The sequence below is a fragment of the Corvus hawaiiensis genome, chromosome 4 (genome assembly GCF_020740725.1).
Source record: "Corvus hawaiiensis isolate bCorHaw1 chromosome 4, bCorHaw1.pri.cur, whole genome shotgun sequence".
Taxonomy (NCBI): domain Eukaryota; kingdom Metazoa; phylum Chordata; class Aves; order Passeriformes; family Corvidae; genus Corvus; species Corvus hawaiiensis.
Window position 1 is genome coordinate 21,595,598 of NC_063216.1, and position 27,999 is coordinate 21,623,596.

The 27,999-nt window shown below is 39.7% G+C and overlaps 1 protein-coding gene across 5 annotated transcripts; it reads left to right on the forward strand.

Moving 5' to 3' along the window:
* Nucleotides 1-517: 517 nt before the first annotated feature.
* Nucleotides 518-27,934, forward strand: SLC13A4 (solute carrier family 13 member 4). Of its 5 annotated transcripts, none has more exons than XM_048300915.1 (16): nucleotides 520-1,396; nucleotides 7,055-7,183; nucleotides 10,544-10,680; nucleotides 10,888-11,069; nucleotides 11,760-11,814; nucleotides 13,446-13,497; nucleotides 14,221-14,298; nucleotides 15,587-15,777; nucleotides 16,931-17,050; nucleotides 19,911-20,012; nucleotides 21,114-21,215; nucleotides 22,261-22,388; nucleotides 23,461-23,591; nucleotides 23,970-24,131; nucleotides 25,644-25,781; nucleotides 26,423-27,934. In XM_048300915.1, exons 1-16 carry the CDS (start codon nucleotides 1,298-1,300, stop codon nucleotides 26,558-26,560), a joined length of 1,944 nt encoding a protein of 647 aa, XP_048156872.1. In that variant the 5' UTR covers nucleotides 520-1,297; the 3' UTR covers nucleotides 26,561-27,934. The 5 variants fall into 5 exon arrangements, with proteins under 5 accessions (XP_048156876.1, XP_048156872.1, XP_048156874.1 ...); XM_048300917.1 differs by having other exon boundaries at nucleotides 521-1,396; nucleotides 22,261-22,358; XM_048300916.1 differs by having other exon boundaries at nucleotides 522-1,396; nucleotides 13,446-13,485.
* The last annotated feature ends 65 nt before the right edge of the window (nucleotides 27,935-27,999 follow it).

A 27,999-nucleotide genomic window follows, 5' to 3' on the forward strand; every position in this document is an offset into this window, starting at 1 on the left:
GAGAGAACAGGCAAGCAAGTTTTGGGGGCACAGAAAATCCTAGATGTGTGCTTCCCATGAGACACAGGGCAAATGGATGTCTGGCTACAGATTGTGCATGTAACGAGCCAGTGGGTTCAGTCCTAAATCTGCAGTGCTTTCTACCCCACAAAAGGCATTAATAACAGAAGAGTCTTGTCTCCACTAGAAGACAAGACTTTAGACTAGAAAGTCTAAAAATTCTCAGTTTGATTTTGGGCCCTCTGGATACTCAGGGCACACGAGCCAGCACAGAGATCAGCCCAGGCCTTTTGAATTAGTGACATTCAAGGGTCGCCATGGAAGAAGCACGAAGACAAAAGATACTGTTCAGAAAACAATGATTATTTATTTATCATCAGTACAGAGACCTTGAAACAATGACAAACTGTTCAGACACTTAAAAAAGCTCTTTTTATATATTTGTGGGAATGTCAGAAAGCTGTTGATTTTCTCAAATGTTCTGACTGTGTTTGGGGCAATGGGTGGAGCAACTTCTACCTTCAGCAGTCCTCATTGGTGAATTAGAGTTGCCTGTAGCTTTTTAACAAGTTTTTGTCTTGAGATCAAGTATAATCCATGCTGGAATTACTGCCCTGTGAATTCCAAGCTCAAGGCAAAAGTAGGGTAAAGGTAGATACAAAACAGAAGCAAAGAAATAAAATCCGAAGGAGCTGCAAATGGAGGGGGGGTTCGGTCTTTTCTTTAAAGAAGAAGTACCTGAAAATTTACTTCTATGCACTGAACAATAAGTTGTTTGGTTTAGTAATTTTCCAGCAGAAAAGGAACTGTATATGAGACTTTCAGACTATCAAGCAGAAGGAAAAGCAGCAGCCCAAAACATATCTCACCTGATTTATGAAAACAGGAACCACATCGCTAGATGATGGAAGAAAAAAACTTTATAAAACATGGGAATAAGGATACTACACATCTACAACTGTGAGTCCGAATAAAAAAGAAAATTTGTCAAAAGATCACTATGCTCCAACTTGCAAATCTCTGCATGTTATGGTGTGATAATAATTTGGATGTGGTGGTGAGCCCTACATAAACTGAATGTCTTTGTAGTCGATAAACCTTTTCAAAACAACAGATTGAAGAACAAATAAACTAAGAAAGATATTTTAGGTGACTGTGGGGATAGGAGATGAGATGCTGAGAGATCTTTTGGGGAAATCCAGGCACAGGTGAAGGAAAACGTGGCATGAAAATTGGAACATCTGAGGAACCAGAGAAGAATCTGAAGGAGGAGAAAGCCACCAGGAAGTGAAAGAGTATGGCAGTGATGAAGGAGATTCTCCGATCCAGAAATCTCTTGCTCGTTGTTCTCATTCCACTTCTGCTTCTTCCTCTGCCGCTCATATACCCCAGCAGTGTAAGTACATTTTCATTTTCTTTTTAGCAAAGCCTCTGAGTGCAGCAGGTAGTCCTGCTGATTAAGCTTGCAGTGTGCAAAAAGAAAGACAAAGACCTCAAGAAACACAGATCTTAGAAAAATCAAAGACTCAAATTTGAAGGACTGTGAGGGTCACTGAGAAGTCATCATGGTAAGAGCCAGGGGTACCTCGAGTCATGTCACAAGCAGAGCTGAAGAGCCAGGTGAAGCTAGTAAAGCATTGTTTTAAAGCAGAAATATTGGATCTCTTCTTTTTCTAAAATAATATCTGTGTGGAAGGGGGAACAGAACAAACACATCCATGAAATTTTCTTTAAGGAGAGGTCTTTAAAAGGAATACTTATAGAGTCTTTAGTTTTTTAGTAATAAGTATGCATGGAGGGACTTTCAATTTAGTGTGGGTTTATAAGGCAGCAATTCAGGTGAGGCAGGAACTAGGACTTGGTAGCAATGCATGGCACTGACTGCTCCAGAGCAGGTGGAGGTGCCTCTGCTGAGACATTGCAGCTGACACTGGCTCATAAATGCTGACCCAGAGACATACACAGCAATGCAATGGAGGGAATATCCTGTGCTTAACACACAGACCAGGCAAAGGGAGTGCAGCTGTGTTCCTGACTCTGCTTTGGAGCTACTGAATACCTTGGCCACATGGTAAAGTCCTTTCTTTGCACATCTCTGCAGCTGTAACCCATAAAATAGCAATGTTTTCCTACCTTATAGAGGTGGTGATATTTAACTTATCAATATTTGCAATGTATTAAAAATCTGCAGCTTGTCCTTCCCCATAGCCCTAGACATAAATCTGTCCAAAAGGTGCAGTAATTTCCATTCCGTCCTCTGCCCTGCTAAAGATTAATTCTTCCTTATAGTATCAGGGGACTTATGAATACTACTCCTTTATCAAATAGAAATGCAAAGGATTAGGAACTGTATAGCTGTTTTCATAAAAAAAACAGTAATATTTTGTTTAGAAAGATAACCAGGATTCATAGAAAGGAAATGTTCCTGCACCACTGAACTATATGTTTCACGTTTTCCTGCTCTGAATGTCAGTGTATCTTGGCTGGTCTCTTGCAATACTTTTTCATCTCTTTTACCTCAAGAGAGGGAATGAATGACAGACAATTGTGCTCTTCAGGGAACAGAAAGGCTCACCCTTTCACAGAGGCTTGTTTTACAGAAAGGTTTAATCTCCCCCCATGTCCCTGGAAGGGTGACATGAAAAGAGATGCTCCTTGACATGCTCAGCCAAGGGAATTGTAAAGCACCATATGGGTGCTGAAGCAGGAATTCACTGACAGGATTGCTCCAAGAATTGCTGTTGTACAGCACCAGCTCCCCTGCACTATTACTCTGCACCTTGTGATGCTGCTTTACTGCAAAGTGATGTGAAAATCCAGCTGGTGGTGATTTACATCCACTTTGTACATATGTGAGTGACCACAGAGGGTAAAGTACAGCTGAGAGTCTGACCAAGAGCTGGACAAATGTTTATAGTGCTATTAAGAAAACACCACCACCAAGTAAACTCAGCTGACAGCACACTATTCAAGTGCCTTTGTGTAGATTTTACTTTGTTACAACCCATTGATTATGATTACTTTTTAAATGGGAAGATTAAATTTGATGCCTGCTCACATGGTGGTATTTTTACATTTATATTAGGTTTTTTTGTCTTTTTTTATAGAGATTGAAATTACCAGGTCATTTATATTTGCATTTCTGCGGGGAATCAGCTTGCAGTTTCTTTGATGATACCAGCACATCTCTGGAAACGTCAAAGGAGCATTACATGTATAGTGGCAAGAGTGATCAAAGGGAGCACAAGGACTCAGAATTGTTGTTAGATACTGCTAATGGGAATAAAGTCCACAGCTTCTTTAATATTATTTTGTGACAAGAAATGGTTGGGTGAAAAATAAATTTGATAAAATTTGCTTGAATTCTTTTTCCCCTTCCAGAGTTTTGACTGAAATTGTACCACAGGTTTGGAAACACATAAATGTCTTTCAGGTCAAAAAAAGTGTTTGCCTTAAACTGTGGGTCTTTTTCATTCTGTCCTTATTTCCTTCATTGTTCACAGTGACGTGAGCATTTTTGCTTCTTTTTTGTAATCTTTATCCTCTTTTTTTTTTTTTCTTTTGTCATAAAGCCACCAGAGATACCATCAGGCATGCCACATGAATTCAGTCAGTTGAGAACGGGCTTTCTGTGACCACTGCTCCTGTGGCCACACTGTGCCCAATCAAGGATCAGTTTGGATTGCTCCTCAAAAGTCAGCAGCTGGCAGAGCTGTGAGACCTGCAGTATCAGGGGATGCTGACATGCTGATATGCCAAATCAGCAGAATGGACCCTAAAGCACAGAACGTGCTCTGAAGAGCCACAGATGACATCCTTTCAGTCACCTTTGGTTTTATTTACACCGGCCGAAGACTGGAATTTCAGCATGATCCCATAAAATCAAAGATGTTATTCCAGAGGCTGGACTACTTCTTTGCAGAGCTTAACCACACCTCTGCATGCAAGATATGCAATGCACACCTTTAAGTGGGCAAATTTCCAACACAGAATTTATTCTTTCTTTTAATCATTCTGAGATCCTTGGATATTTTAGTTACAATAGTTTGATGCATGACCCTTAGTGTGGAGTTTTTAGCCACAGCTTCCTTTCAGCTCCTCTTTTATTTCCACCTAAGGGACTGACTGAAGACAGATAAATTGATGATAGTCCCTTCAGCCATCACATTTTCCTATTCCCTGCTTCAAGCTCTGAGGTTGGCTTAACAGAAATTTTCAGCTGTATAACAAATGAGGAGGGTGAAACACTTAAAATTATACTGCCACTGCTTCAGTCTAGTACTTAGAAGCTCTGGTAACCATTAATTAAATATATAAACTCAGCTCAATTAAATAGAAGAGATTAATATGGTTTCTCTTGGAAACAGAGAAAAATAAATAAAGTTGCCAGACAAGCCGATTAAGTTTATAGTGGAGATTAGCAAGCTTGGCTTTCCCAGTGCTCACTTACAGTTTTGTACCATTTAAAAATGGGAGGGTTTTTTAGGGTGTTTATTTTGTAAAATGATTGCAGCCTGTTTTGTAGGGAACACAAAGACTCTGTGCCCATCCCAGTAAGGTTTCGGTAGAGATGCAACTTCCCTTTGTCCTATTCCATTTTCATTATCAGCCTACTTTATTGCCACACAGAGAGGAGTAATAAAAAATAACAAACAATTACTCAAAGAAATTAAAGATAAGTGCATTTTTGGAGTGAGAAAATGGTTTAGATTCAGGTTAGGATGAGAGCAATTTTATTAATTTTGGCAAAACGTACCCCTTGGATTTTACATCTGCACAGCTTTAAAATAAAAATCACTGATTCTTCTTTCATTAGAAGTTATTGTTCTCCTCAGACAACTGCTGGATCTCATACAGAGCCCATGCAACATAGCAGTTTGTTAGCAGAAGCTAATGAGTTAAAAATTACATATGAGTCAGTCACTAGGTCACAAAAATGGCCCTATGCTCTGCTCTCTGTAGAATATTAACCTTGAAGTATAACGTAGTTAAAAGTGACTGAGCAGCAAGTTGGCTAATCCAGAGCTAAATTTCTCCAACAGCCTTTCAGATACTCTTTATAACCTCTCAAGTAATTGGAGTCTATCTGCTCAAAGGAAGTTAGGTTTTCTTCTAAATTTGTTTCAGCTATTTTGGTGGCCCTGCTTAATAGAATCACAGAGTCATAGAATCATTAATGCTGGAAAAGACTTCTAAGATCATCAAGTCCAACTGCTAACTCGGCACTGCTGTGTTCACCACTAAACCATATTCCCGAGGGCCACATCCACATGTCCTTTGAAAGCTTCCAGGGATGGTGGATCCACCACCTCTCTGGGCAATCTATTCCAATGCCTGACCACCCTACCACTGAAGAAATTTTCCCTAATATCTGATATAAACCTACCCTGGCTTTGTTGAAATATAAGTGTTTAATGTTACACTTCTCTGAAACAGAGCGAGATCTGGCATTTAAATATTTAAATCCAAGCTTCTGAGTAACCCTGGCTGCAATTCTTACTCAAGTAAAGCAATCAATACATATCAATCTATCTTAAGTTTCTCTGTGGGTTTTGTTCTGCCTGTTATTACTATAAGCAGTACTTCAAAAAAAAGATCAACAGCTGATTGTAGCTCTTTGCTAGAGGTAATGTAAAAATGACACCTATAAACATGAATTTAAATACAAGCTATTGATTCATTCCATTGAACCCACATCCCTGTATAATTTCACTAGGCTTTACCACCTCGTTCACAAAAGTGATTGAAAAACAATGAAATGTAAAAACATGCTCATTGATTTGCACAGGGATATGTGAGAATTGCTTGTGTGACCTCTTGAAAGCTGCTTTATTTAGAAGTCATCCATCCAGGAAACAAAAGTAGTGAATTTATATTTTAAGAGACTCAAATAGCATTTGTGAACAGGGAATTTTCTAAACAGTAGCCATTTGTGAGCTGTGACTCCACATGACTCGATAAATTCATATGCAACGTCTGGTACATAATGAAGAACGGGTACATTTATAGCTGGAGTAAATCAGTGCAGACCTACTAACTGCCATAGAATGCAGGTTAGGCCAGTACAGGACTTGGCTTCAAACTTGAGAAAAGAAAAGGAAAGGAAAAACCTTTTCTTGAGGGTAGTTTCTGTAATTATTACCAGCAGATATCCAGAGGTTTCTAAGTATAGAAACTATTGGTAAGATAGCAAATTGAGCCTAAGGAGAACTCCAAGGAGTGCAATAAATAAAGATATATCATAGAAATGGACCAGAAGACTTCCATGCACTAGCTGTGTTTTCCTGTAAGAGTATTCAGCAGATAGCACTTTTCTCCATCATACCCCAGCTCCCCATGACTGCTCAGCATGATGCTCTCATGCCTTTTTCTACCAGAACCTTGGACAGCAGCAAATTTGTCCCATTAACTCCATTCACCCATTGCTTCCAACCCTGCAGGTCTGTGGTCTTCTTCCGAAGGTCTTTAGAAATTACCTGAGCAAATAAAATCATCTAACAAAAGTGTTTGCACACTGTTTAAAAAAAAAACAAAAAACAAAAAACAACAACAAACCACAAGTTCCCAGAGCATTTCCCAAAATAACTACGAGGCAGTTTTATGGCAAATATGAATGCTCTCATCTGGTCCTGAAAAGTAACACTTCTTGTCTTTGTCTGGTACTGGAGACAAAAACATGCAGAGATAACAGGTCAACAGGTCTAATCTGAGCAGTCATGATTGAATGCTTGGTAAATATTGGATTATGGAAATCAAACAAATTTATAAATACACTTGAAGCTATTATTTTGCTGATAAACAGGCTTATCCCCATGCTTTGTCCTGTCTTATATGTGAAAATTCTCATTAGCATAATCTTCAGAAGCTGTCTTTTCAGATGGTAGCCAAGATTTCACACCCAAACAGCTGCACCTTTGGAGGTCCCAATACAGTCCTTTTTGGTTTTTCTAGACCCACGCACCCAGAGTCTGAAGAATCCCATGGGTGAGTTCACAGATCTCCCACAGCATGTGGTGGGGCAGTAAGACTCATCCTCTGTGCTTCGTTCCTGCAGGAAGCCTCGTGTGCCTACGTGCTTGTGGTGACAGCTGTGTACTGGGTCTCTGAAGCAGTGCCTCTTGGGGCAGCAGCCTTGGTTCCTGCTTTCCTCTACCCTCTCTTTGGAGTCATGAAGTCCAGCGAGGTCAGACGGTTGCTCATTTTTATCATTTAATATTCTTACTCTCAGCTAATTATTTGAATAATGCTGATGTTAGTGCAGTAGCAAGGCTTAGAGGTATGGGAGGAAGCAGCGTACTGTAGCAATCTGTTTACCCATTGCTCTTCCTAGCCCACATGGTTCCCCCCACCCCCCGTTCCTTGCCCCTAGCCCTGGCCGCTCCCTCGGGCTCTCTCTCCATTTGCTCCTGTACCCTAACCCCGCCCAGGTACCGCCCCTGAGCCCCTGACAAAACCCCCTGCACCCCGGTCACAAGGTCTCTCCGACTCTGGGGGTAGCTGGGGCAAGATGTAATTATTAAAAGATCCTCTTAAACCCTCATGGAGAGACCCTTCTCGCCTCCCTTGCCATCACTGGTTGTAAGGCTGATAGCTGACCAGAGCAAAACCACAGAGCCATCCAAAATGGACTACGGGAGGGTGAAATGGTCTCACTGCCCTAAGCACTCTGCTGAGCTCTCAGGAAAGCTGCAGCCTGCTAAACTAAACCCAGCAATTGCAACAGTGTGCATCTCATCATGGGTAACTGCGTCCCACCAGCTCTTTCTTCGACAGAAGATCAACAGAGGATATAATACAAGCTATATTAGGCAGGAGGGATGTCCATCCTTTCAACTGCTGCATCACAACCTATTGCTCCACAGGATCCCACCTTTCCCCTCCTCAAATCTATGTAAAGAGCAGCTACAGGACACACTGTAAAGTTTCCTTCCAATTGTATTTGCTGTGGATGTCATATAAGGCAAGAGGGTACATACACTAAAACCAGTTACCATTTACTGTAAAAGACTAGATAATTTTGTTATCCAGGTGAATGTCTAGTCCTTTTTCAAAGCTGTAACCTAGTGCTGCATTGTAGCCATGAGTTCTCAGGCAAAGGAGTAGCTGTACAAAAAAGTCTCTATGATCAGGCCTGAATTTGCTTACTTGAGTTTTTTTTGAATGTTAATTTCTTTCTTTATATGCCAATAGTTTATTTTATTTTGTCTACAACTTCTTTCCCCCCTCCTTTTTTCTATCTCTTTATTTGGGCATGAGGGGACAGCACATTTAAGGACAAGTAATACAGATAAGACTGCAGAAGTATATGTAGCAAACATAAAATTGTTGGATTTCTCTCACAATCTAGCACTGGGAATACCCATAAATGGATAGAGACAAGCATGAGCCAAGAGTTTTATGACTGCTTATTCCCCCAAGTTTTGTAATAAAATTAGATGCATTTTCATACAAACACAATTTGGTATTTTCACAATCTTTTCTTCCTAACATTTTCATTAAAAATTTGGCAGCACACTGGAGAAGGAAAATTTAATGGCAGCCTGAGAGAAATTCAGTGTAATATCAAATAAAGTGACAGTAAGACTGCTGAAAAGAATGTATTATTTGCTTTAGGAACAGAAATAAACCCCTGCATTCAAAAATAAACAACTCTGATGATGTTGCAGTATTTCCAAGCTGTTCAGGAGTGACTCTTGACTAGAAAATTACTACTATTTAAGCAACAAATTACTCACAGGGGCTTAAGAACATGACTCAGTGTGTCATATATATGTATGTTGGTGTTAATAAGACTATTAGCATTCACTTATTTCTCCAAAATGGCTGTAAAAGGAATAGAGGGAAAAAAAAAAAAAAAACAGGTTCTTCACTCTGCCAGGTTGATGGATTTCCTACATTCACCTCATTATTTTTTGAAAAGGTAGCAGGAAAATAAAGTAAGTTAATGAGAAAGAAGACGGTGGAAGAAAGCCAAAAAGGTGATATTTAAAAGTTCTGGCAAGCAACTATGATTGCCAAATCTATTTAGGTCACCACAGGGATTTATTAAATAAGTGTTATTAAATGTATAACTTGTTGCAGATTTCACAAAATAACATTAGTGTCATTCTTGCACTTTATGGAGGAGCATCAATATAACTGAGGACAAAGGAAAAACTATTGCTTCCTCTGTTCTTAATTGTTTTTAAATGCTGGCACCTACATTTGGTTAGAGGAGTAGTTTTAAACTGAAGAAGTTATGTTTTTAGAAAAATATTCCAGTAACAGCCTAGGAAGGTATTTCCACTCTCGATATGACCGTGTCCCGCAGCCATAGGGAGGAGGAGAGAAGATCCAGCAGGCAGGAATTGTGCAGCAAGATTGATTTATTTAATTATTTTACAAACTCTTTTATAGACTTTTTTCTTCATAGTCTAATTGGACAAAGGATCAGCCACCCCTTGGGGGTGATTGGCTAAAATCCTAAAACATCCATTGTCAAAATATTTTTCTACTGTACCATAAACATAGTTCTACAAGGTCGCAGGTGTTCATGGTTTACAGAACTTCTGCTGTTATCTACCATGAGAGAGAAAAGTATCCCATGGTTTAAAAGAAGCAGGAAAATTCCTTGCTAACAGCATTTTTGGGTCCACAGGAAGGATTGCATCAAAATTAAATGAAAAATTTTGCTAGACCCCAAGCATCTGTTTGCAACTTTTATTTTCTCCCATTTTGTTTGTTTTTACAGAAGTATGTGTGTGTGTTTGTGTAAGAATTGTATGGTTTGCTTAATTTGCCATTTTTGCAGTTGCTTAACAGAATATCTTCTCATTTTTTTAGCAAGACCCACATTCACAATTTCTGCTTTGGAGGTGGTCTCTTAATATTTTCGTGAACCAGTTAATGGGTTTTGCTCATCGTCTTTAAATTAAAGTTCTTCTTCTTGGAACTTTTCCCTATTTTCCTGATAAAGTGGAAATGGATTTCCAATGTGAAAAGTTTTGGCACAGGGTTTGTGGATCACTGCAGCAATATACCAACCATTTCTTACCGCACTCAAAGAGCAAGTCCCACAGGACTTTTTTTCTGAAGCTGTAGGTTCTAGGGATGCCACATTTTGCCTAAAAGCTGAACATAACAGAATAAATATAAGCAAGATAGACAAAAACATGTCCAGAATGAAAAAGCAGATGAAGCACAGGAGTAAGCTGCCTTCAGTGCAGTTTTGCCTGTGCTTGTTTCCCTCTGAGCCTAGTCGAGTATGACTGATTTACTGCAGGCACTGAATATCCTGCTAGAAAAAAATAACATTTCTCTTGATCTCTTCAAAACTGAGAAGCCTATAAACAGTAGGGTAGAGAACCTTATTTGTAAACACAACAAGAAGGAGATTAAAGAGACTATTTTGATTTATGAATTCTTCATTTTCTGCAGCTCCCTGTCATTCTTACTCCAGGGAGCAAAAATGCGCAAGGCTATATTTCTTCTCATTCAGCATGCTTTCTGTGTAGAGTAATTACTGCTTTTTTAACTGACTGATTCCCCCTGTACCTTAATGCAGGTGGCTGCTGAATATTTCAAGAACACAACTTTGCTCCTCATGGGCGTGATTTGTGTGGCAGCTTCTGTAGAAAAGTGGAATCTCCACAAGAGAATTGCCTTGCGCATGGTGATGATGGCTGGAGCCAAGCCAGGCATGTGAGTTGAACCTTTGGCTTGGGGGTAGCTTGAGCCTGACAGCAGCAGCTTGAAACCTCTCTGATCTTCCCATCCATGGGCAAAAGCTACCTTGGTTTGGGGCATCTGTCACACCCATCTTTCCTTTCAGAGTCTGAAAGCTCACAAATTTTCCCCTCCTTTTTCTTCCCCCTGCGATTCCTCGTATTTTCCTGTGCTGCACTCCAGGTTGCTCCTTTGCTTTATGTGCTGCACCACGGTGCTCTCCATGTGGCTTTCCAACACCTCCAGCACAGCCATGGTGATGCCAATCGTGGAGGCAGTGCTCCAGGAGCTAGTGAATGCTGAGGAGGAGTGCGAGGTCATCACGACTGCAGGCAGCACCGTTGCTGAAGACAACAAGCCAATAGGTACTTTTTAGTACTGGCCACTCTTTTCTCTTTTGTTTATCAGTGACCAGGCTTGTTGATACATATTATTCAAATTCTATCGAGGTCAGATCTGTCTGATTTATACTGCCAAAAGCACTGATATGTACTCTTTCTTTTTGTACTCTAATATTCCTTTCAAAAAATGAAAGAAAGTTTCAAGAAGTGATGGAAGAACAGGAGCTGGGAAACTATACTGAATTAGGGCATCTGCTGTGGCTCTGTGTAATAAACTTTTGGGTCATAGGATTTTACAGGGTTGGGAGAAAACCTCTGAGAATAAAGTCCAGGAAATTTAGAAGAGGCTCAGAAGCTTTCTCTTGACAATCCCATAATAAAATTTGATAAGGGCTCTAAGGTTCATTTTGTTCATTCCTTCCCAGAAGGAAAAGGTTTAGGAAGAAAAAGATCTCTCCTTTCTTTCACTTTACAGTTTCCAGGCTGAAAATTTTTTCATCCAACCTTGTCTATTATTTGTAGGTATCACAGTCTTTTAATTGCCAGATGCACATGATCAGTACAATACAGAACAATAAAATGCTGCATAAAGAGAGCACCTGAGACTGTTTGGACAAGCTTTTGTTTGTAGCAGCTTCTCCAGGTCCAGTGCTGTGGCCCAGGGACTCAGCTCAGTTCTTACCCCAAGGGCTGCTCTCTGTTCCTTTGTTGCAGGTCTCGGTGAAAAGCATGGCCAACCTTCACTGGAGCTTATCTTCATCAATGAGGAGTAAGAATGAACCCTGTTCATCAGGACTGGACATTTGAACCCTACACAGGTTGCAATGAGATGAACCCAGGAGTAGAGCCAGGAAGGGCAAGCAGAATCTTGCAAGTGAATGTTTCACATGTGACTGACAAGGAAGGCTTACATGATAAATGGGATTAATGCAATGGTCTGGATCTCACTAAAACTTTGCAGTATTCATTTATTTTTGAACACTATGGATATTTTAGGGAGAAGGAAAATATCTGTAGAGGTTTGAAAGCTCTTTTGAAGTCTGTGTTTGTGCTGTGCAAGAAAGTGCTGTGCACAGATTTTTATTTCTGTTCCCCTGAAGGAACAGTGATGGAGAGGATCCAAATACAGCACGGACTGCTCACAGGACATATCCAGAGGGAAATCACTTACAGAGAATTCCTGAAGAAAGTCTGAACTGCCTGCATTTAAGAGGGAGATGAGAATGGAGGATGGAGGGAGATGATGGGAGGCAGAAAAATGCCCCTCCTCCCCCACAAAATTTGTAAAAGGATTTTTTAAATAGAGACAAATTTCTTCAGAGGTTTGAAACACTAACAGTTTCAACTAGGTCTCTATTTGGGGCAGAATCTAGTAAGGGGAAAGGGTAAATCAAGTAAAGGACTAATTTCTTTGTCAAATTATCTAATTAACCATCAGTTAAGATATACAAGACAGTATACAAAGCTAATGTCCTAAAAATTTATTATAGGCTAATTTTGAGGACCATCTTATGAAGTGTGAGAACAAATTGCACAGTCCCTTTTTGAGCTCCTTCTGTATTGTTCACAGCTGTTCAAAATAAAAGAGAAACAAGTATTTTTTACTTTAAATGTTAATTAACTTTAAAACAAATATTATAATTCAAACAGTACAGGTTGATGACTTTAAGTTAACTTGCAAGATCTAAATAGTTTTCTCATTAGTCTAGAGACTAATTGGGTTCTCCAATATTGCCTCTGTTACCTCTTTTTATCCCAGCCATATTTTCCATGCAATATAGAATTAAATCATCAGATTGGCATTGTGCCAATTATCCCTTTAAACCCTATTGAAGAATATGTGTGGGATATTTCATACAGAACTATTATTAAAATAGGATTACTCGAACAAGAGCTTTGAATTTGGCAGGAAAAGTAGCATATCTTCTGGAAAGAAATTCAGTGGATTGTTTGCATGATCCACATGCCACACAGGACAGGTTTTAGGGAAGGCTTTAATGTGGTACACATAGGTACTCAGAAACAGCATTGGAAAAGTTGGTAGAGGAGGGGCTTGACTAGAACAGGCAGCAGTGGTGCTGGATTGCTTGGAGATGCACTCCACAGAGAATGGAATCCTCTGCTAGAACGGGGTAAATGCCACCAAGAAAACAACCTTTATTTTTTGCACGAAGGTGGAACCGCACTGCTACCCAGCTAGAGATAGAACTATGGAACATAATAATGACTCTTATTGTTTGGCCAAGAGCCCACATAAGAGGTTCTAATAAATGGTATTCAGCATTTCAGTAGGCACTAGCTCTCCTGCAGATGTTGCCCCTCCTACCCATGATGTGTGCCTTTCGCGGGAGCTGGATGAACAGGCATTTTTAAAGTATATTTTCCTTTCTTTGTTTTTAGTGCTACTACTACTGACTTCAGCTCCTTGATGCACTCAAAGGTATTGTCACAGGTGATATTTTCTGAGCTACACTGTCTTCTAATGCAGGAACCAGCTGAGCAAGATGCACAAAGCTCTGAAAAACACTGCTGTTTCTTTTATTTCAAATGTGTGGTGGTCACTGGCAGAAAGTATGTACTGCAGACTGTCCTGCTTTGTATTTAACCTGTCAGCCTGCTTGCACAAATCAATTGGGGATCATTAGCTCCATAACAACAACGACATAAGTACAAAACAACATAAGTTTGTTTTACTTCCTGCTGGAGATCCTGAGATCCAGTCAGCAAACTAACAATTCCATATGGTTTCCAGCAAATTCTTTTGGAATAGGGATCATATCATATGGGTATGATCTTTTATTGCTTGGGCATTGCCAGCTTCTGCAGCTGCGACTTCTCAGTTGCTACAGCACATATCACAAAGTCACAGGCTCAAGGGACCTCTTAAATTCTCCTGCATGACAGAGGAAGAAGACCAAATCTCATTATAATCTGACTTTAAAATCACTTTAAAGTAAAAAATCAAGGAGTTTAAATTTTTTTTTTCCCCAGCATAAAATTAACAGCTGATTTTTAGTGGGCTGGATTTTCTTGTAGTTTTGGAACCATTTTTTCTTCTTCCTTCTTTGTCCCCAAAACCTGCTACCCAGTACCTTTACAAAGCATCACAAATTCTATTCTAAGTGCCCCAAGGAACATAATAAAGGCTAATCCAAAGGCATTTTCCTCCTTGCAGAGCATGAATGGTGTGCATATGATAGCCAACCCAATTGGAACAATGAATTCTACGAGCAATGGGCAGCACCTACCTCAGGTAAGGAAATGTTAGACCTGGGGGTGAGGCAAAAACCAGATGTGAATACCACCTCCTCCCCACTGTTTCGTATTTGTTCCTTGAAAGGAATCACTTTCCATCATCTCACCACAGCCACGGCTTGGCCCTTTGCTAGTTCTTGCTCCCATTTAGATGCAGCCAGCACAGGTATGTTCAGAAGACCCATCCCCAGTGGCTGGGACAATTCATCTAGCTTTATATTTAGTAATGTGATCACGAGTTTCCTTTATTATTTCACTGTAATAGCCACTTTGTTTCTGTAAATCCTGCTTGGAAAATAGCCAAACTCAAAAACAACAGCCCCTGACACACAAAATCCTACTCAGAATGAAAAAAGCAGCAGGCATGGACCATTAATCTGTTCAGCCACTTTGTTAGGTAGTCTTAGTATCCACCTCCTTTTTGTCTTCCAAAATATCCAGCCTCAAAATTCTCCATTAAATCAATTCGTTCTAGTATTTCTACTTCTCTCGAGTGGATCCAAGAAGAGGTTGCTGTTTGGATGACAATTTTGTAGAATCCTAATGGCATAAGTTTATGCCCACCAAAGAACAGGCTAAAACCAACATACAAATTTGTGTTCACAGTGCAAAAATAAATCAAAATACAAATTAGTAAATCTAACAAGCCTATCTGAACCACTTTCTGCCTTTTTTCCTCAATCCTAAATTACAGGTTGCATGTGAAGTGCCTTGAAGTACTGTACCTTTTTTCCCAGTACAAGGACTTGATTTATAGAGAGTTACCTGCCACTTAAAGCTTCTTTTGGAGCAAAATTTTCTGGCATCTTGTCCTTCCGTATTCCCATTGCCCAGCCTTTTCCATGACGTTTTGAGATCTTAGGAACTCCATTCCTAATTAGAGGCTCTGAGCCAGTTTAAGTGTGAAAGGTTCACCAAGCCTTTGTGTGGTGGCTGCTCCTAAACCTCAAGGATTATGAATTCCTTCTGCTGCAGTGCTGGCATCCTGTCCCTGCAGCCCTCAAAGGCTTTCAGTGGCCCACTGATATTCCAGTCAGACCCAGAGCTGGCCCAGACCTTAGCCAGAAGTCTGGTTACTGCTTGTCCTACATTTCTGTCACAGACCAGGCAGTTTCAGGCCCCTGGCCAGGTTTCCAGGACTGATCTCAGTTAACCCCTGTGAAGAAAAACCTGCCCTCTCTTACACAAACCTGTTTCTTCTCTGGGCCCCTTATCGCTCTGGCGTATGAGCATGCTGGGCTGGTGTTCTGATCACCTGCTTTCCTTGTGAATGTGTCCCCTCACAGGCTCAGATCCTGGTCCTGCCTCCTGAGTCCCCGGAGCTCGGCCTGAGCACCAAGTACCGGTACCAGACCAGACATGACCACATGGTCTGCAAATGCCTCTCACTGAGCATCTCCTATGCAGCAACCATTGGGGGGCTGACCACCATCATTGGCACCTCCACCAGCCTCATATTCTTAGAGCACTTCAACAAGTAAGTGATAGTGGGATTTGGTGAGAATGGTGGGTGAGTCATTGTCATCCTTGTGGGTCATTTCCTACCTCAAGGAACCTTAGTATGACAGTCTCTCTGAAGGAAAATTTGCTTCTTTCTCTACTCTAATGTTATTACTAAGGGTTAATGTTTGAAAGTTAATACATACCCATGTCTGTCTCCCATGCAAAGTAAAAACTCCTCAGCATGTGGTAACATTTAAGTTTCTCCATCAACTTCTTTTGATTTGACATACTGATTATCATGAAGGCAGCAGGCACTCTGGAAAAGTAAACACTAGAGCCACGAAGGTATAGCAAAGAAGAGAAAGAAATACTCACAAAAGAAGAAATGTCATAAAATCAGCTGCTCAACATGTAGTTCAAAAAACCCCCCAGCTTAGATATGCGGCCTTACACATTTGCTTCAGAGAAGATGGGAAGCAGCTCTCTGATCACCTAAGTATTTCCTTTATCATAGGCCCAGGGCTCTCAAAGACATGAATGTTTCAATGCCAGAAATGTGAATGTTTTTCTGTCAGAAGACTGCTGGTACTTCTCATGCACAGATACACATCCAAGCTCAGACCTGATTCTGACCACCTCCTGCTGCCACTATTGCCTTGATACCCCTCATTTCTCTCTCTTAAATGGTCATAGCAAAGAAGAGTAAGTTCAGAAGTCGTTCTTAATCCAAGGATTTGGATTTTACAGAATTTTCCAAGATCTTGCTTTTATGACAGTTGCATTAAAAGCACTCATCAAACATCTTTGTCAGAGCACAGCAGAATGCAGCCACTATTTGTGTGGCCCATGAGAAGACATACAATGAGATTCTGGGTGAAATCATTCTGAAGTCTGACAACCCTAAAAGAAGCCTTAGTATAAACCACAGGTAAGGATGGAGTTTCACTCCAAGTGTTTTTGAAGCTGGCCAGACAATCTGGTGTTAAGGGTTTGGAGAGCTATAGTGTTAGTGTGTTGGTTTCACTCTGCACAGGTAATGCAGCTATTGCAAATGCAAACTGATGGAGTTTTTCTCTCATGCCATGACAGATATATATGCTTAGAGATGTGTGTGCAACTATGACTGTTGGAGGTCCCTGTCCCTTTACTGTTCTAACTTCTTGCGCATCCTCTTTTATAATTTACAGCCAGTACCCAAAAGCTGAAGTGGTGAATTTTGGAACCTGGTTTCTGTTCAGTTTCCCCATCTCCCTCATCATGTTGGTGCTGACTTGGTTCTGGCTGCACTGGCTGTTCTTGGGTTACAAGTGAGTGAAGGTTGTTCAAGATACATGGATCTGTAAGCATGGCATCTGTAGCTCCTCTCAGACGTGTCTCATAAAGACATTTTGACTGGAAAATGACAGAATTTAAGGCACAATTTCCTTCTTCTTGCCAGAACAATTACCAGAGGAAATCTCACTGCTTAGCTGCCCTGCAGAGGCAGCAGTATAGAGAATTGCTGCTTGAGATTAAAGTGCCCAGGTATTGCTGATAGAAATCCTTACTAAGCATTCAACTGTTTTGGGCTTTTTTCACTCTTATGACAATGAGCGTTCCCTTGTGGACCAAAAATCTTGTTACCAGTCCTTTTGGAAAAGCACAGTTTAAAAGATGGATAGAAAAATAACTGCAAGTGAACAAGTTACTTGTCAGATCTGCCTCCAGCTCAACAAAATTAATGTAAAACCAGCTAAAATGAAAGGTAAACAGACTCCATATATATTTCCACTCTTTAAAGTGGAAAGGACTCACAGCCTGAGACAAATACATTTAATACCAGTAAGTCCCTAAGCCCCAAAATAAGAAAAAGTCTCAATCTTCTAGTTTATTGTACCACATATTGTCTTTACAAAGTTAATGAAAACTGCCTAAATGTGTGCATTTAGAGTGGATTAGTTAATCTGCAATAAATTGTGATGCAGACACATTTACTCAGAATTAAATTGGCCTTAATTTGATTTAGTTTACTCTTAAAAGTGAACTGAACTGACATCACTATTTCACCCAGGCCAATGACTAAATTGATAATGAGTTCTGCTCACTGAGTGCTGTAATGAGTGCTGCTGACATTGACTAGATTTGAAGTAATTTAGAGGTGAATGGCCCCATGCCCCTCTCAGTGAGTCTCTGAGTCTTGTAGTTCCAAATTAAAAGGCTAATATAAATTCCCTCCACCACTTTTTTTTTTTAATCTTGAGAAGAAACAGGCCCTAACATACCCTCAATTAATTTGGTTTAACAAAAAAATAAAATTGAAATTCCACATTGCATCCAAGACTTCATGCTGATTAATGTTGTTCTAAATAATACCAGAGACTGAAGCATTATTGACTTTTTGAGAAGTACTAGTTGATTCCAAGCCTCCTTAATCTCTGACTTCTATTCACCGCAGTTCATTAAAGAACATATTATGTTAGGAGCTGGGCTTCAATACCCTGCCTTCACATCCTCCTGAGCCTGGAAACACTTAGAACATGTTGAAACAGCTGCCTAATGCTTGTGCACAAATGTTTAATGAATTCTCGTAATGTTATTTTCCTAGGAAGCCCTATGTCATCAATCTGTTCTTACTTGGCTTAGATGGAACAGAATTTCAGACTTTAAGGCCCTAGACCAGGCCAAAGGTGAAAGAGAATGAACCTATCAAAGGATCTTAGTCAGCAAAGAAGAGCTAAGGGTGGAATTGTTACCACAGAACTGGTCTTTATAAACCATATAGCTCTTCTCTTCCAGCCTGGAAGGTTCTTCCAGCCTCTTCTCTCCCTGCTGGTGGATTTTACTGGTCTAACAGCAAGGTTTGCAAGAAAATTTAAAATACGTATAGATGAAAGGCAGTGCTAAGTGAGCTAAAACAATGTGTTACATATTTGCCCAAGTGAAATGAAAACCCTGGTTACGTCCTTTTTTTGACCAGACAGGGCCTGTCTGGATCTTGAGCAATGCAAATTCATTTGAGAGTCTGGCCTTAAGCAAATACATTGAGGGAGATTGAAGTCCATGGTTTGGCCAGTGCTACATCTTGGGTGTCTAGTGAGGTACCAAATGAGATATTAAAATAGCAGGAATCATAAAAACCCCTATTATCACCTAAAAGAACTATAAAAGTTGTGCTGCCAGGGTACTTCAGTCCCTGCTGCTGCCTCTTTTAGACTGGCTTAGATCCCCTCACCCCTCTGTGTGACAGAGGGTGCAGCTGGAGTGAAAAAGCAGGGATCTGTGGCTCAAAGCACAGCAAAGTAACACTTCTGGAAAGAAGAAAAGGAGAGGGTTGAAGTGAAGTTGAAAGCATCTTCATTTCAATTAAGAATGTCCATGCTGTCTTACAGAACAAAGGCAAACTGAACAAGCTAAGGGCTTCACTTAACATTCATGAAAATGTATAGCAGGATCAATACACTCAGCTAGGAAACAGGCTTGTGTTTTCATGTTCCCAGCAGAAGTACAGGCATTTTTTGCCTGGACAAAACACCAGGCCAACTGCCCTGGTGCAGAGAAATACGGTGCTTTTCTGGCTGTGCCTGGTTTAGAAACAGCTGTTTCTATAACAGTGTGAGTACAAGCAGACAGGTCGTGGCAGCTAATGGGATCCCAAGCACAGCTTTCCCTCATTGTTTACTGTGAATCCTGAATATTCAAGTTAAATATGGTCTCCAAAGCCAGAGCAGGCCCCAAATATGTTGGATAACCCTGATCCAACTGGAAAGCATAGTTAGCCCATTAAAAATTTCTATTGATAGCTGACCTCTGTCACAATATTTCCATGTGATGATAGAAACTAGCCGTAGCTTTTAGAGGTTTCTGGCAGCTCTTTGACGAAGCCTACGCAGAGGGAGCCCAGCCATGGCTCAAGATGGCTCAGTGATACCAATCAGTACTAGTCAGAGCACCCTGGGGACCTTCCAGCTATGACTAGAATTGAATCTTAAAAGAACTTGAAACCAGATTAATCAAATATCACACGCAGAAATTTCCTTTCCCATTACCATCAGGCCTTGCCCCAGTCACATCTTGTCCCAACAGTCCCTGATACCAGAATTTTCAGTCTATCTCATTGCTGGGATTTTTTAAGTACTTTTTTCCCCCCCCTCTTTTATGCCCTTGACTAATTTTATTGTGCTATCTCAGTTTTAAAGAGACCTGTTCTGTGAGCAAGAAGAAGAAGACCAAACGGGAAGAAATGTCAGAGAGAAAAATTCAAGAGGAATATAAGAAACTGGGAAATGTTAGGTAAACCAGACCTTCCTTCCTTGGGACTTTGCCTCTCTAGGCAGAACTATCCTTTCCTATTGCCCTCCATGTTGCCTTTGGCTCATGTAGCTTGTTCTAAAACTGTCGGCTCTTTTTCCTCCCTTCCAGGATAGAAATAGAACCAAATGCAAAAATGAACTAAAATCAAAGACTTTGTTACAAGCATGAGTGTTAACATGTAACTCATTTATTTAAGGAAGAAAAAGGAAAGATTCACATTTATCCCAGGGTTCAAAGGTCATCTGAGTCAAGCTGTGTCTTTGAACCTTAAAGGACCCCTTTTCCTAATTCAGGCATGTTCTTATTTTAGTGGATAGAAGCTCAACAAAGACTTTTTCCTAGGCCACCAGTTGTCCAGCCCTGCCAGTTGCCCACCATCTTTATGCATAATGGCAAGAAATGTCTCTTGAAGAGATTATTTGGCAAGATTTTCATTTTCAAAAGGGCTGATATGCCACAGAATTCCTTCTCCACAAAACATTTTTGTGCTGTTCAACCGAAATGTTGACAAATCAACTGCCTGAATAGTATAAACTCTGAAACTAGACTGTTGTTCAGGATGAGCCTAAACTTGAAATCATTCTTAATTTAAATCTATGCTAAATTAAAAATCCTCAAGCCACCTCAAGTATCCTCAAGTCACCTTGTGTGCACCATCTGTGCTAATTTACATTGTCATTTGCTCTTAGGCTTTCTACCGTTCTAAAAAATGCAAGAGAATGTGTTTACAGTGTAATGCTAATATGAGCTTCACCTTGTTAACTCATTTAATCAGATAATAATGCAAATACAAAACAAGCATTTAGAAATACTTCAGGTCTCGCCCATGAATGATTGAATTGCAAATACAGATGGATATTTTTAGCCTACTTTTTACTGGGTTTAGATGGTTCCCAGCTGGGAGCCAAATCTAGAATTCTTTAATTCAAACTAATCTTCCTTGCTATTTTTCATATGGTTTTTATTCTTTTTTTTTTTTTTAAGTCAATCTCTACTTTCTTACTTCTTCTGGAACTTGCTCTTGAGTTTTCAGATGACCTTGGAATTACTTCCTAGTTTTCTCTGTTCTTTTATTTCTAGCTATCCCGAGATGGTGACTGGATTCTTCTTCATCCTGATGACCTTGCTTTGGTTCACTCGTGAGCCTGGCTTTGTCCCAGGATGGTCATCGTTTTTTGAGAAGTGAGTAAAATTACCTAAAAAACTGCACAGGAATACAACTTTGCTTCTTATGACTTTCTACAATATTTTTTTCCCCTAAGACATCATCAGCCACATTTAATAAAGCAGTGAAAAATGGAGTCCTTATTAAAAAATTAGGATTTTTTTCTTAAATTGTATTTGTTCATATAGTGACAAATTCCATTCTTTCTCATTATTCAAAATGAGCTAATTAGAGAAAGTAAATTAAGCCATTTCAAATGTAAAAGAATAGGAGGGTCAGATTTTGAGCTTAAAAAATTTTAGTGCATTCATAGAAAAGTTGTCACTAGAATATATTGCAACTATAATTGAAATTAAAATTTTTGACAAAGAGTGTTTTATCAAGAAAATGTCCATTCAATTAAATATTACTGAGAATGGTGACTGAAGCAAATAATTTTTCTTTTATTTTAAATAACATTGAAACAAATTACATTAAAACTTACTATAACACACTTTGCACATCAAAGAAGAAATGATTTGAATGTAAGTTTTCTTTATATTGCATAAAATTAACTTTGCATTCCAATTTTGACAGAAAAACAATTCCTAATATTATGATTTTCTGGTGATCACTGGAGTCTGGTACTCCTCAAAATACTTTTACAGAAAGAGTTTTAAACATTTAATTTAAAATCAATCTACAGTTAATTTCTAAAGGATCACTTGGGTTTGGCTTTTCCCCAGAATGTGTTTACTGTTTCTTACTTCTAGTAAACACACTATATTTCTGTACCTCCAAGTTAATAGATTTGTAAGCCAAAAGGGATTATTTTTTTTCAACCAGAATGTTAAAAATTGTTGAGCAATGATTGAAGTTGGCTACAAAAGTCAGTTTAACAAATGGGAAAAAAATCCAATTTGTATCCTTGATATGCAGGCATATTTTTCTAGAGGGCTGTTAGTATTACTTCAGATGTGGAAATACAACTGCACCTGCAGAAATGTGCTTGGAGTTATGTACCTGGATTGGAAGTGTTTCTGTTAATGTGTTTTTATGAAAACCTTGCTTTTTCTTTCCTAGGAAAGGTTACCGGACTGATGCCACTGTCTCTGTATTTCTTGGGTTTCTCCTTTTCCTGATTCCAGCAAAAAAGCCATGTTTTGGAAAAAGGAAAAAAGGTGAGGAGGATGCAGCAAGAAAGAGAGCTGGTACATTTTTCAATGTCTAATGATTTATTTTTTTGTCTGTAAAAAGTTCAAAGAAGAAACTTTTATGTTGGTAAGTCAGGGTTCAGTTTCTCCTCTGATACCAGCCCTTCCTGCACCAGACCTCCTTCTCCTTTGCCATAATTCATATTGTCTCATTCAGAGGATGACAAACAGGTCTTGAATCTGAGACTGCCACCTCTTCAGTGTTTTTCAAATTTAGGACTGAACTTAGAAAAGGTTCAGATGGAGTTCCATATTAAAGAACTATAATGCAAAAAAAAGCTGAAGATAAACCCTAGTAAAAAAATCATCACTTATACAGTGGAAATCACAGTAATGTCTTAAGATAAACATAAAAGAGGTCATAAAATCCCAGACAATGTTCCAATTTTGTGCAATGCTTCTCTCACAGTCTTCTTGATAATGAGATTATTTCACATTTGTGTTTGGGTAGCACTCAGTGGTTTGATCAGTTTGCTGTGCCAGGCTTTCAGCAGTGCTGTATGAAAGTAGAATGGTCTGCACAGTCTTACATAGAGATTATAGATGTATATAAACATACATTTTTATACTGTCATATATTGTACAGATTTTAGGAAAACATGACACTCTCTAACTCCTCCTCCAAGAAAATACTCAGGCACTAAAAATCCTAATGTCCTCAGATAAAATCTAGGGGCCTAAATGCACTTTGTCAAGCATCATGGCCTACTTCATAGCCCTTCTTTGATAATACAATCCCATTGTAACACCTTCTCTGTAGTCTACAGATATATGCACATGTGTATCACAACACAGCACACAGTCCCTCAAAAAGCTGTAACATGAAAACACAGGGGTTTACAACTCTTTACATCAACAGAGCAGCCAAGGGAAAGCCAGGATGTTTGGAATTAATACACTGCATTTGCTGAGGCCAGGCTAGCCAGAGAAATAGGCTGTGGACTGCCTCTTTGCCTCTCTCTCAGGTAGTGCCATGCATATTCCATCATTTCTATTCTTGTAAAAATGTGAAGATCTTTGCAAAAAGAGCAGTATAACACTGGTCACACACTCACTTTATTTGATATAGGAGATGGTGAAAAGTCAACAGACATTAACAGCCTGGAGCCCATCATTACCTGGAAGGACTTCCAGAAGACCATGCCCTGGGAGATTGTAGTGTTGGTTGGAGGGGGTTATGCCTTAGCAGCTGGATGCAAGGTACTGATACAGATAATTTTTTTTATCCTCCTTTCTAAAAATAGTATCAACCTGCTCTTTTATTCCTTTGTATGCTCCCCAGTTTGGATTCATGATGTGGATACTTACAAGTTTGTACATAACTGAGGGAAAGTATTGTTTCCCACACATAATGTAGTAGGTAGCTACTCCCTGCACTCAATATGTCTTTTTCTTGCTATTTATTAAACACTGCAGTGAAATCTACTTTACTGAGCAAAAGGAAATGCAGAAAGCATTGACCTAAACTTTGTTTATTTGCTGGTGGGATTTGCTGATGCAAACTGCCACAGAGAGAAGAATCTGTTTTACAAACATACCAAGTATTTAGTAATTCTTGTGCTTCTGTCTTTTCCCCAGACCTCTGGCCTCTCTACATGGATTGGACGTCAAATGCTCTCCCTGAGCAGCCTTCCCTACTGGGCTGTAACTCTGCTGGCTTGCATTTTGGTGTCCATGGTAACAGAATTTGTTAGTAATCCAGCAACCATAACCATCTTTCTGCCTATTTTATGCAGCATGGTGAGTGAAAACAGTGACATTTTTAGTCTGTTGTTTCCTGACAGGCTTGTGAGAATTTTTTAGGATGTCAGGGTCTTGGCACTCTGTTCATATGAAACCCAGCCTCAGTTCCCAAGCTACTGTTCTGTAACTTTGGAACTAGGACAAATAATAGAATTGGGCAGCCAAAAGCATATTTTAGCACCAAGGAATTTATAATACCTCTCAGACCAAGTGCACTGAGGAATTCATAGGCCAAGTACAAGAAAAGGTGACTATGGAATCAACCAGAGAGGTGAATTTCACATAAAGCTTGAGATACTTTTATTAATTTTTTTTTTTAATGTGTTGCTCATTAGTAGTCATCAGCTCCCTATTTGTAGGAAAAGACTGGAGTGCTGAATTTTATTTCAGATTTAAAATTGTTCAGAAGGGTGATCTGGTAAGCATACTGTCTTCCAACGAGGAAAGAAGAGATGTTTGTAAGGGGCAGAAGAAAACCCAGGATGCTATTGACAAAGGTGCAAGAAAGAGATACTAATTTAATTTTATATTGGAATAACAATTACAGAAAATTTTCTCTTTAGTTTTTTTATGTAATGTGAAGCTTTTCTTCCCAAGAGTGTTGGTCATTATCTATCTTTCCCTATGATAACAATTTTATGGGATTGTCCCAAAGCACGTTATGTGAACAGCTCTGAGGTAATATAAAGGTATGGTCAGACAAAAAGAACTAAATGTGTTTCTGTGGCTTAGGAGTTCAGATTTGCTTCTGCTCCATGCAGAAAGTGACTCTCCTAAAAAAATATTTAGAGCAGTAATCTACTTGTAGTGTGAATTGCCATCTCAAGGCAAACTCTCTTTTTTGATTGCAAAAGGAACCTGGAGACACTCCCCTCCCCAAAATGATGGTAGCCTTGTTTACCCTTTCCCCCTTCCCCTCCGACATAAAACCAGGCCAAAGCCAATGTAAATGAAAATACAAAATTTTATCACCACTGGAAACTGCAGTAGAAGCACCATTCTTTAGCCCACTGTAAAGAATATTCCATCATCTCTGCCTTCTCACCATGCAAGCTTGGATCACAAACAGCTGGTTCTCTAAACCACTGTTCAGGAGGACATCACACAATGTCTCAGCATATTCAGCAGCTAGAAGAAGTGAGTTGTTTGTGTTAGCCTGTCGTGACTTCTCTTGGATGAAGACTGAAGTGGCAGTCAGTGTTAAGACCCAGAAGACACAATACAGAATGACACAGAGAACAAGTAGGAGAAAGAGCAAAGGTGGCCTATTAGTAGCAAACTCCACCCTCCCTCAGTGTGAAATGTCACAAGAGAGATCCCTGGAGCACGCCCAGCTCAAAATTATGGCATTGCTCTAAAAAAACCCAACCAACCAAAAAATAATTCACACTTAAGTTTAGAAATTAGGCAGATAGGATTCACAGAAAACAGAGAGGGTCCATTCATACTGATTGTCAGCAGTGACTTTTATTGATTAGGTAAAACACCTCTCTCCCTCTCTTCTTCCAGTCAGAAACACTGCTCATCAACCCTTTATACACCCTGATTCCTGTCACCATGTGCATCTCATTTGCGGTGATGCTGCCAGTGGGTAACCCTCCAAATGCCATTGTCTTCAGTTATGGGCACTGCCAGATCAAAGATATGGTGAGTCTTGGGTCTGGGTATATCCTCCCATGCTTCATGCAACTTCAACACCTAGTTCCAATCCACCAGCCAAAAATAATAATAATGATTATATTGGTGCTAATACTAAGTAATGATGTCTGCACTGCTGTTACATAATAGAGCTGTCAGGTTAAGAACAGCAAATCTGCTGTAGGACACACACATTTCTTATCTTTATTTTTTTCAATGAATGTAATGGTCTAAAGAGCTTCAGGAGTATGCAATTCTTTGCATTGACCTATTAAGACAAGCACAAGAGAGCAGGAGAAATTAGATTTATCACATAGCTCCACAGGAAGTCATGTATCACCCTGTTCTGTGTGGTTTAACTCCCCATTCTGATTATCAAGGATGAGAAGTTTGAGATTATCAAAATTGAGAAGTTCAAGTGACAAACTGAGCAGTTCATAATGAACTGCATCAGTCTTTAACCATCATTCCTGAATACTCCAACATATACCCTGACACATAACCCTCATTTATGCTTTTTTTTCTGGCTCTAGAAATCACTATACATAAATTATCACACTGTGTGTAAGTAAGTATAGATTTTTTTTTTCTTTTTTCTCCTATCTTAACTGTTTTTGATTAAGTTGCTCTGATGCATTTTGCTTTTGCAGGTGAAAGCTGGCCTGGGTGTAAATCTGATTGGCCTGGCTGTTGTCATGGTGGCCATCAACACATGGGGAATTAGGCTCTTCCAGCTGAACACCTTTCCAGAATGGGCAGCAGTCAGCAACATCACAAGCCAAACGTAATCTTCAATGAAAAAAAAAGCAAAGGTGCAAGACCAAAGCAAGTTGGGACAAAATATTGTGCCTACATTTCACATAGGAAAGAAAGAAGGAAACTTGTGTATAGAGAGAACCAGGATCCATTGTAAAACCATGAAGAAAATCCACAGGGAGGTCTTCTGCAACAGCTTTTCTGTTCTGAAAATCAGAGTTAAAATGAGAGATTAGCTTTGCTCTGTTGTTGCTTTCTCTGGGATACCATAACTCAGAAAAAATCCACTCCTCCAGATTATCTACCTATAGCTTTTTCATGCCTTAGAGCAATTATGTAACTTGTATGTAGGACTCCAGGGGCAGAAGACAGGTGCTCATACACTGGTGTACTCAGCAGTAGCAGATCCAGTCCTGCCATTGACTTACAGTGATCGTAGGGTGAGTCTTATTCCCAAATCCAGAAGAGTTTTATAATCCTACTTCTTCTGAAGGAAAATTATTATTCTTCTTTTGAGATGATTCATCACTGTTTTGCAAAAACCACTTTTCCACCTAACTCATATGACCTGGACAGAAATCCAGCCACCAACTACCAGCTACAGCACTTCAAAGGGATAATAGGAACCGACAGAGAGGAAGGAGAATTCTCCTTAGAAGGAGAATGTGTTGTTGTTTTTTTTTCACACAGCACTAATATAAATTTCCAATATTGCAGTACTTGCAATCTCTGCTTTGGAAGAGTTTCAGGAATAGAAAGTTTTGTTCAAGACCTTCTTTATCATTACTGCAGTGGGAGTTCTTTCAGCAGGGGAAGCTGTGAGCAGCAAAGTCTTACCAGGCCAACACCCCCATTGCTCCTCTGGCTGCTGTTTAGTTATGCACTTTTGATTCTCCTGACAGAGAAAGTCTCCTCCCCAATGGCACTCAGCGCTGCTCCATGAGTAAGAAGGGAGAGGGCTGAAGTGGAGTGGTGCTGGTGTAGCTCCCCATCCTGTGCATTCACTTGAACATCACCCCCCCTGCTCTCTAGCAGCCCAGAGAACAGGAACTCCAAACGTAGAAAACTGACATAAAGTAGATAACTACCAAGCCAAAAGGCCAATCTCTTTATCTCTCATCAACAAAGTGAATGCCCTGCTTTCCTCAGTGGATCCCTGTGGCACTCATTAAATCTTCTCATGTATTATGTCCTGGTTTTAATAATTTCCTTAATGTCAATACATTTAAGCTGTAGATTAGAATGATTGAATCTCATGTAATCACACACACACTTTAATGAATTTTTCTTCTTTCCACTTTTAATCTAGTGTGATAGATAGTGTGAATAGATAATGTGCAATAGATAGTGTGAATGTCTATTCTGCAAAAATAAAATGGCAATAAAATGAATTATTCACTACTGCACATTCTGGTGCTCCATGAGAATACAAATTGGATACATTTCACCCATAACCCACCAAACCCTTAGA